General features: G+C 51.6%; 1 protein-coding gene across 1 annotated transcript in view; it reads left to right on the forward strand.

Annotated features, from left to right (window-relative positions):
• The window catches only part of Espl1 (extra spindle pole bodies like 1, separase), a 26,634-nt gene extending 18,725 nt beyond the window's left edge, over positions 1-7,909 (forward strand). The window contains exons 18-31 of the mRNA XM_010609306.2: positions 437-1,419; positions 1,930-2,290; positions 2,460-2,621; positions 3,505-3,718; positions 3,816-4,006; positions 4,472-4,599; positions 4,734-4,856; positions 5,889-6,044; positions 6,112-6,282; positions 6,378-6,482; positions 6,666-6,781; positions 6,917-7,000; positions 7,145-7,309; positions 7,576-7,909. Of these exons, the coding sequence (XP_010607608.1) occupies positions 437-1,419; positions 1,930-2,290; positions 2,460-2,621; positions 3,505-3,718; positions 3,816-4,006; positions 4,472-4,599; positions 4,734-4,856; positions 5,889-6,044; positions 6,112-6,282; positions 6,378-6,482; positions 6,666-6,781; positions 6,917-7,000; positions 7,145-7,309; positions 7,576-7,777 (3,161 nt within the window). The 3' untranslated portion in view covers positions 7,778-7,909. The remainder of the gene's footprint in view (positions 1-436; positions 1,420-1,929; positions 2,291-2,459; positions 2,622-3,504; positions 3,719-3,815; positions 4,007-4,471; positions 4,600-4,733; positions 4,857-5,888; positions 6,045-6,111; positions 6,283-6,377; positions 6,483-6,665; positions 6,782-6,916; positions 7,001-7,144; positions 7,310-7,575) is intronic.
• The last annotated feature ends 1,182 nt before the right edge of the window (positions 7,910-9,091 follow it).

Genomic DNA, 9,091 nt, shown 5'->3' on the forward strand with positions numbered 1-9,091 from the left:
TTTGAGACAGGGTCTCACTATGTAGTTCAGATTGCTCTGGAACTCACTGTGTAGCCCAGCCTGGTCTCAAACTCGCAGCAATCCTCCTGCTTCAGCCTTCCGAGTGCTGGGATTACAGGCGTGTGCCACCATGCCCGGTTACCTAGATTTTTTTTTTAATGAAAAAATTCAGAAATTCAATGTTTTGGGCCAGTTTGGAGCAGGAGGCAGCTTGCTTTCGAGCCATGGTCCTCTGAGCAGTAGGTTGGGGCTTTTTGCTGTTGACCCCTTGTTGGATGGGAGGAAAACATTAGGGAATTTCTCTAAAAGCTAATAAGCTGCAGTAACATGACTTATGCAATGACTAAATAGCACATATATTAGGGAGTTGGGACCTAAGATAGCTCAGGAAGTACTGGACACCAAGGTTTTTGTAATCCCCATTCTCTCTCCCTAGAGTTTGGGAGGGTGGCCCCACACCCAGATGCTGTGAAGAAGATCCAACTGCAGAAGGGAAAGCAGCAGGCCCAGGTCCCCCGGCCCCCACAGCTCCTGGAGGAGGAGTCTTTCCTAAGAGGCCCTGCTCTGGAGCTGGTGGCCACTGTGGCCAAGGAGCCTGGCCCCATCGCAACTTCGACAAACTCCTCCCCAGTCCTGAAGACTAAGCCTCTGCCCCACCCCGGCTTCCTGTCTCACTCGCCCATGTGTGACTGCTCGCTCTGTGCCAGCCCTGTCCTTTCTGCAATCTGTCTGCGCTGGGTGTTGGTCACAGCAGGGCTTAGGCTGGCCACAGGCCATCAGGCCCAGGGTCTAGAGCTGCTGCAGGTCGTTCTGAAGGGTTGCCCTGCGGCTACCAAGCGCCTCACCCAAACTCTCCAGGCTTCCCTGAGTCACAAAGCACCCACCTCCCCTGTCCCGAGCCTTCTGGATGAGCTCCTGGCTCAGGTGTACACACAGCTGGCACTGGAGGGCCTGAATCAGCCATCAAACAAGAGCCTGGGGAAGATCCTGGAGTCAGGGCTGAAGTTCATGGCAGCACGGATCCACCAGCTGGAGCCCTGGCGAGCCAGCCTGCTCTTAATTCAGGCCCTCACAAAGCTGGCTGGCCTCAGCTGCTGCACTACCCAACTTTTTGCAAGCTCCTGGGGCTGGCAGCCATCATTAATCAAAAGCCCCCCAGGCTCTGAGCCCTCCAAGACTCAGGGCCAAAAACGATGTGGGCGAGGACGTCAGCAGGTAGCCTCTGCTCCCCTCCTCCATACCTCTCACAGAGGCCCAGAAGGTGGAGGACCACCCTGTACACCTAAGCCCACAGGCCGGGTCAGGCCAGCTGGCCCTCGTGTCCCCTTCACTGTGTTTGAAGAAGTCTACCCTATGAAGAGCAAGCCCGAGGTTCCCCAGGCCCCCAGAGTTCGGCAGAGGGTCCAGACACGCCTTAAGGTGAGATGGGACTGTGGCCAGGTAGTGTTGGTCTTGGGGCTGGGGGTGAAGTACAGCATTCTTCAGAGCAGTGTTCCTGTGGGATAACTCCCAGGGCTGAGCAGAACCTTGACTTGCTGTTGGCAGGATCCCTACATCTTCTTTAACTCTGTGTTTTTTTTCCTTTTTGTCCTTCCTATCTTTTTTTTCTTTCTCCTTTCACATTGGAACCACTGCTGGAATTGAGTAGGCCGTGTTGTCAGGGGAAGTGGTGCACACCTGTAATCCCAGCAAGCATTTATGGCTGAAGCAGGAGGCGCACTGGGAGCTCAAGGCCAGCCTAAACTTCGTAGTGAGACCCTCTCAAGAAAAGGCGGGGGAAAAAAGAAGAGTAGCTAGTATAATGGGGAAGTTAATTTCTAAGCCTTCAGAGGCCCCCATGACGGTGCCTGTGGTTGCCTCTGTAGCACCACCTACTGTCAGAAGGTGGTGTCTGAAAGCCCTCTGGTCCTCCTTTTCCTCTAATCCCAGGTGAACTTCAGTGATGACAGTGACTTGGAAGACCCTGTCTCCACTGAGGTACTGCTTGTGGAGGAACCTAAGAGACGGGGCACTGCTTCCCGAGGCCGAGGCCGGCCTAGCAAAGGCTTAAGCTTGAAGACAGATGCAGTGGCTGCCCCTGGTAGTGGCCCTGTGAGTGGTAGGAGTCGGAGAACCAAGAAGGTGGCATCAAGACATTATGAAGAGCAGGGTTCCCAGACAGCCCTTTGTGGCCAGGCCAAGCTAGGCCCTGAGATCATGAGGACCATCTCTGAGGAGGAACTGACTAACAACTGGATGGAAATGAGCTTTGAGACCCTCAGGGGCTCTGATGGGAAAGATTCAGCCTCAGGTATGGTGACATGGGTGACTGGCAGAAAGTGGGGTGGGGGGCCATGATAATTGGTGCCAAGGGAGTCCAGGAAGAGCTGTTTCTGGCTGTATGGAACTGGCATGTAGAAGGGAACAGAGTGGGTGACAGGAGGAGGGGACTCCATAAGGAAGTCATATTCTCTCCCCAGGTGGGAAGGCACCAGCTGCAGGTGCTGATCCCCCCATAGGAGAATGTGAGGTGCTGAGACGGGATTCCAGCAAGGAAGAGCTGCCTTTCCTGGGTTCAGGCAGTGAGAGCAACAGGGACCACAGTCCTTGGCTCCAGCCCCCCACAGTGTCCCTAGCCATTGGTGAGTGTGCCGCTGAAGTCCAGTCACTTGGGTCTTTCCAAACTGTCTATGGTTCTGGCATTGTGTCTCTACCTAGATCGAGTAATCTGGAAGTGTGGAACCTGGTTGAATCTTAGCACTCTGTGCAGTAACTTAACCCCTCTGAGCTTATTTCCTTCACTGTTGAATGGGGTTTGTGATTTCAGCATGCAGGAGGCTGAGGCAGGAGGATTGCCTTGAGTTTGAGGACAGCCTGGTTACATAGTTTAGTTCAGGCTGAATTCAAAGCCAGCCTGAACTGCATAGTGAAATCTTGTCTCAAAAAAAAAAAATCCTGTTTTAAAAAACCAAAAATAGCCAGGTATGGTGGTATATATCTGTAATCCCAGCACTCAGGAGGCTGGGGCAGAAGGATCGCCGTGGGTTGAGGCCAACCTAGGCTGCATAGTGGGTTCTAGACCAATCTGAACTACACAGTAAGAGCCTGTCTCAAAGCCACACTTGACCTTGTATGCCTATAATGCCAGCTGAGGCTGGTAGGATCACTGTGAGTTGAGGCCAGCCTAAACTATGTAGTGAGACTCTGTATCAAAAAAAAACAATAATTGCAGCTGGGGATTTAGCTCAGTGCTGCTGCTGCTTGCCTTGCAAGCATAAGGTCCTGAGTTCGATCCCTGGTACCAGGAAAAATAATAATAATAATAATAAACCCAAAATTAAAAAAGGTTTTGGGAGGCTGGAGTGAGGTGATACCTGTAGTTGCATAGCACTCTGCTATTAAGTACTCCTTCATAAAGCGTAGCTGCTCTTTTTCGTGGAGAGATGAGATAAACACTCCTTAGAAGTTTCTGTCAGCTAAGAAGTTGGAGACTGATCTTTAGCAAGTATCTTGACTTTCCTCTAGGTTCTTCTACCGTGGATTCCCTGTGTGACTCCCTGAGCATTGCTTTCCGCGGGGTTAGTCACTGCCCTCCTAGTGGGCTCTATGCCCACCTCTGCCGCCTCCTGGCCTTGTGCCTGGGCCACCTTGATCCCTATGCCACTGCCTTCCTCGTTGCTGAGTCTGTGTCCATTACTTGTCGCCACCAGCTGCTCACCCACGTCCACAGACAGCTCAGGTGAGCACTCACCATTCCTGGGCCTTGAGCCAGCCACACTATGGGGAGGGTCCCAACTTTGGAGAAAGGGACTCATCCCTGTTTGTGTTGCCTCCAGCAAGGCCCAGAAGCATCAAGGATCACTCAAACTGGCAGACCAGCTACAGGGGTTGAGCCTCCAGGATGCGCCTGGTGATGTCCCTGCGGCCCGCATCCAGCGACTCTTTTCCTTCAGGACGTTGGGATCTGGCCCCTTCCCCCAGCCCGAGAAACAACGTTTCCAGGAGGACCTGGCTCTGCTCCCCAGTGGTATGAGGGCAGCTTCTGGCTGGCTCTTCTGTCTCGTTCACATCTTCCTGCTGAGTTAGTAGGGTAGAGTTGAGGCACTGGTTGTTTGTGTACCTCTGCCTCTGTTAGCCATGTTTCTCACACTAGACAGATGTATGCCGAGCCAGGAAGTCTATGCTTACCCTCAAAGTTGGGTTACCAGCAAATTGAGGCTTTCTTCAGGTTGTCTGCTGTCTTCCTACACTAACTTGAGACCCGCTGATAGGTGATCCGAGTACCTCACTCTGTGCGGGGCCCTTGTTAACTGCTGTGAGGGACACAAGGAAGTAGGAACTTCCTGTCCTCAGGGAGCCAGAAGGGCAGCAGAGGGCTCCTTAAACTCCAGCTGGAGCTGTCTTGACTGATGGATAGGGACTGCACGCACAGGACAGAGATGGGAATTCCTCACAGCAGTTAACATGATTCTGAGTGTGTCCTCTGTGTCAGGGGTGACTGTCTGTGTGTTGGCCCTGGCTGCCCTCCAGCCTGGAACTGTGGGCAACACCCTGCTGCTGACGCGACTGGAAAGGAACAACCCCCCAGTCACTGTGCAGATTCCCACCACCCAGAGCAAGGTAGGGCTCCGGGACCAAGGAGCAATGTTAAGCCATAGTGGCCTTTTGATCAAGCTGCTCACGTCCCGTGGCTGCGGGATGGAGCAGTGGTGATCTCTGGGTAAGCCAAGCACTCACAACCCCATCACCCACAGCTTCCTCTGAGTTCAGCCCTGAGAGAATTTGACGCCATCCAGAAGGACCAGAAAGAGAACAGCAGCTGTACTGACAAGCGAGCCTGGTGGACGGGCCGCCTGGCCCTGGACCACAGGATGGAGGTGTGTGCTCCTGGGGGGTTACTCGGGGCTGCCCCAGGAGTGACCTGGGTGCCAGTGTCTTCCCCAGCAGAGGGCTCAGGTCAACGGTCAGCTACTTCAAGTCCTTTGTGGAAATTTAGGCCTTAAAGAAAATTCACTTAAGGAAGATTTTTAAATAATAAGAGTATCAGACTTAAAAGGGGTGTGGCAATGGAATGTTCAAAGAGACACAGAAGAGCCAAATATGGTGTATGCCTGGGAGGCTAAGGCAAGAGGATTGGGAGTTTGATGCAACCTTGGCAACTTAGCCAGACCCTGTTTCAAGTTAGTTTTTTTTGGTTTTTTGTTTTGTTTTGTTTTGTTTTATTTTGCTTTTTTGTTTTTTTGGTATTGGGGATCGAACTCAGGACCTTGTGCTTGTGAGGCAGGTGGTAGAACACTGAGCTAAATACCTGGTCCAAGTTTTTGGTTTTTTGAGACAAGGTCTCGCTTTATAGTTCAGGCTGGCCCTGAACTCACTGTGTAACCCTGGCTGGCCTTGAACTTGTGGCGATTCTCCTGCCTTAGTCTGGGATTACAGGCATGCACCACCATGCCTGGCTCAAATTTTTAAAAAGATAAAAATATTTAAACCCAACCCGGGCGTGGTGGCTCAGGCCTGTAATCCCAGCACTCGGGAGGCTGAGGCAGGAGGATCTCTGTGAGTTCAATACCAGCCTGGGCTGCCTAGTAAGTTCCAGGTCAAGTCTCAACTACATAGTGAGACCCTGTCTCTAAATAAATAAATTTAAGCCCAAATATCAGCTTCCTGGCTGTAGCTTTCATTGCCCACCTATTCATATTTATCACAACGCATCAATATATAATAAATAGTTTTTACTCCCAAAGTTTCAGGAAATGAAAAAATGTCCAGACTTTGGCTCATATGAGTGGCAGAAAGATCTGTAGGGCACATATATACATTGGAAGCCACTTTCCTCATCTCGAAAACATTGGTGCGCGTGGGCAAAGAAGTGTGACTTCCAGCTTCCTCTCTGACTTTTCCGCTCCCAGGACCTCATCATTTCCCTGGAGAAGCATGCATTGAGCTGCTGGCGGGGGCTGCTGCTGCCCTCCAGTGAGGAGCCTGGCCCTGCACAGGAGGCCTCCCGCCTGCAAGAGTTGCTGCAGGACTGTGGCTGGCAGTATCCTGACCCCACTCTGCTGAAAGTGAGTCCAGGCTGCAAGGAAGGGGAAACCACTGGGTGTGGCGCCTGCTAACCCTGTTCCCTTGTAGGTCTTGCTCAGTGGTGCTGGTACCCTCACAACCCAGGACATTCAGGCTCTGGCCTACGGGCTGTGCCCAACCCAGCCAGAACGAGCCCAAGAGCTCCTGACTGAGGCAGTCGGGCATCTACAGGGCCAGACAGCACCAAGCAATAAGCACCTTGTCTTGGTGCTGGACAAGGTAAGTAAGGGGGCAGTGGGTAGTGGGAACCAGTTCCCCCCAGGCCTCTTTAGGCCCTGGCCAAGGACAGTAACTTTGGAGTGTGTTTTGCTCAGGACCTACAGAAGCTGCCGTGGGAAAGCATGCCCTGTCTTCGAGAACTGCCTGTCACCCGGCTGCCCTCCTTCCACTTCCTGCTGAGCTATTCCATCATCAAAGAGGTGGGATTCAGTGGGTCGGGTCTAGGGAGGATTGGTAATTGGAGGGGAACTGAAGAAACAGGCAGAGACCTGGGAGGAGAGCAGCAATTCTCAGAAACAGTCAGATGTGGAAACAGGTTTGGAGGCTGTGGAAGGTCTGACCTGCAGTGGGGCCCTGTCCTAATCACCAGTGTCTCCCCTCAGGCTGGGGCCTCACCAGTGCTGAGCCAAGGGGTGGATCCGCAGAGCACCTTCTATGTCCTGAACCCTCACAACAACCTGTCAAGCACAGAGGAGCAATTTCGAGCCAAGTTTAGCAGGTCAGAGGGCCGAGAGCACTGTGCTTTTCTCCAGAATCAATCACTGGAGGCATCTTTGTCTGCTGTCCCCATCAGTCTTTGCCACATGATCCCTGCCGTACAGGTCCTGGCCTTACTCCCGCCTTTTCTCTGCAGTGAAGTTGGCTGGAGAGGGGTGGTCGGGGAGGTGCCAAGCCCAGAACAGATGCAGGCAGCCCTGACAGAACATGACTTATACATGTGAGTGTGTTGTGGGGGTGAGGAGAGGGGCAGCCCTGAGGATGCTGTCACCGAAGGTTGCTGTGGTGTGGTAGAGCCTCTGGAACTACAGGCTGATGCCTGGCTCTGCTTGGTCAGTGCTTATCTCACTTCCTTCCGCCTTAGATATGCAGGGCACGGGGCTGGTGCCCGCTTCCTTGATGGGCAGGTGGTCCTGCGGCTCAGCTGCCGGCCAGTAGCCCTGTTGTTTGGCTGCAGCAGCGCAGCCCTGGCTGTGCATGGAAACCTGGAAGGGGCTGGCATCGTGCTCAAGTACATCATGGCTGGCTGGTGAGGCTCAAGGGGTGAAACCTGTCCTAGGGCATTAAAACTCCTGCACCTCTCCTGGGTTTTTTCCCAGCTCTGAACCTGACTCCTTCCTCTCACGCCTCACCTTCCTCCCATCCTGGACCCTTTAACCCTTGATCCCCTTCTGTCCTCCTCCTGGAACTGTGGGCCGAGGGAGTTCCTCGTTGGTTCAGTCCTCTCTTCTTCCCCACCACTATCTTCCAGGGCCATCTGTTATAGAGCCCTCACTGTATTTCATCTCTTCCCAGCCCCCTGTTTCTGGGTAATCTCTGGGACGTGACTGACCGTGACATTGACCGCTACACAAAGGCTCTTCTGCAGGGCTGGCTCGAAGCAGGCCCAGGGGCCCCTCTTCTCTACTATGTCAGCCAGGCCCGCCAGGCTCCCCGACTCAAGTATCTTATTGGAGCTGCACCCATAGCCTACGGCTTGCCTGTCTGCCTGCGGTAACACACGGAGCTATCTTACTGCTGGTAGAAACCATGTGACTGTTCTACCCCCAAATTTAGATTTCACCCTCAGGATAAATATTTTAAAGTTATTTTCCCCTTGTGTTTTATATGAAGTATTTCCTTTCAGTTTAATCTTAATATAATAAAGATATGTCATTTACATCCTGTTTTGTGTAGTGTATATGAGAGCATCGAAAGATAAACTACCCCTTCCTCCTGTGAGGTACTGTAAGCTGATAGGAACAGCTGCAGGATTCCTTTAAGAATCTTGGGAAGAAAGAAAGCTGTAGGATAAAGCTGAACTGGGTGGACCTCAGCAGACCAAGCTGAAGGAAAGAGCCATCAAGATCCTTAAATTAAGCTGGGCGTGGTGGTGCACGCCTGTAATCCCAGCACTTGGAGGCTGAGGCAGGAGGATCACTGTGAGTTTGAGACCAGCCTGGGCTACATAGTGAGTTCCAGGTCATTCTCAACTACATAGTGAGACCCTGTCTCAAAAAAACAAAATAAATACATAATCCTCAAATTAGCTGAGTGTAGTGGTGCATGCCTGTGATACCAGCACTCTGGGAGGCTGAGGCAAGAGGATTGCATATTTGAGCCCAGCCTGGATAATTTTACAACTTCACAAAACCTTGTCAAATTTTTTTAAAGGGCTGGGGTTATAGCTTAGTATGAAGATCTGGGTTCAATCCCCAACGCCAGGAGGGAAAAAAAAAAACAAGTGGAAACAGGTCCCAGAAAGGGGACCTTGAGGGTGTATTCATGCCTCAGTTGCTCAGCCTCTCTCCAAAAGCTATTACAAGCAACTGGTCTCTTCCCACTGTCGCTGCTGGCTCCTCAGTGCTGGTCCCCATCCTTGAGCAGTATATTCTGTGGATTGTTATTGGGTGTGTGTCTCCAAGTAAAGGTTAAACTCTTAGGAAGCACTCCCCTCACACTTTTGGGTACTCTCCACATCTAGCACAAAATAACAGGTTTCTAGTTCATTGTGTGCAGCGCTGGATGGTTGATGGTAGTGACTCCTTAGCTTGATTTCCATCTCATCTACCTAAAGCACTGTCTGCATGCTTGTCATGTAAAAGAGCTTCACAGACCTCCTCCTGGCCTGTAGGTCACTAGGCTTGGACTTAGGATAGAATAAAAGGAAACATGGAAATAATAACTTTAAAAATCATGCTCTTTTTTTTTTTTTTTTTTTTTTTTTTTTTCCTTTGTACCTGGGGTGGAACTTGGAACCTTACATTTACAAGGCAGGCAGTGGCACCCCTGAGCTAAATCCCTGATGAAAAAAAATAATGCTTTTTTTTTT

This window comes from Fukomys damarensis, unplaced genomic scaffold (genome assembly GCF_012274545.1).
Source record: "Fukomys damarensis isolate Sample0158 unplaced genomic scaffold, DMR_v1.0_HiC HiC_scaffold_15, whole genome shotgun sequence".
NCBI classification, from domain to species: Eukaryota; Metazoa; Chordata; class Mammalia; order Rodentia; family Bathyergidae; genus Fukomys; species Fukomys damarensis.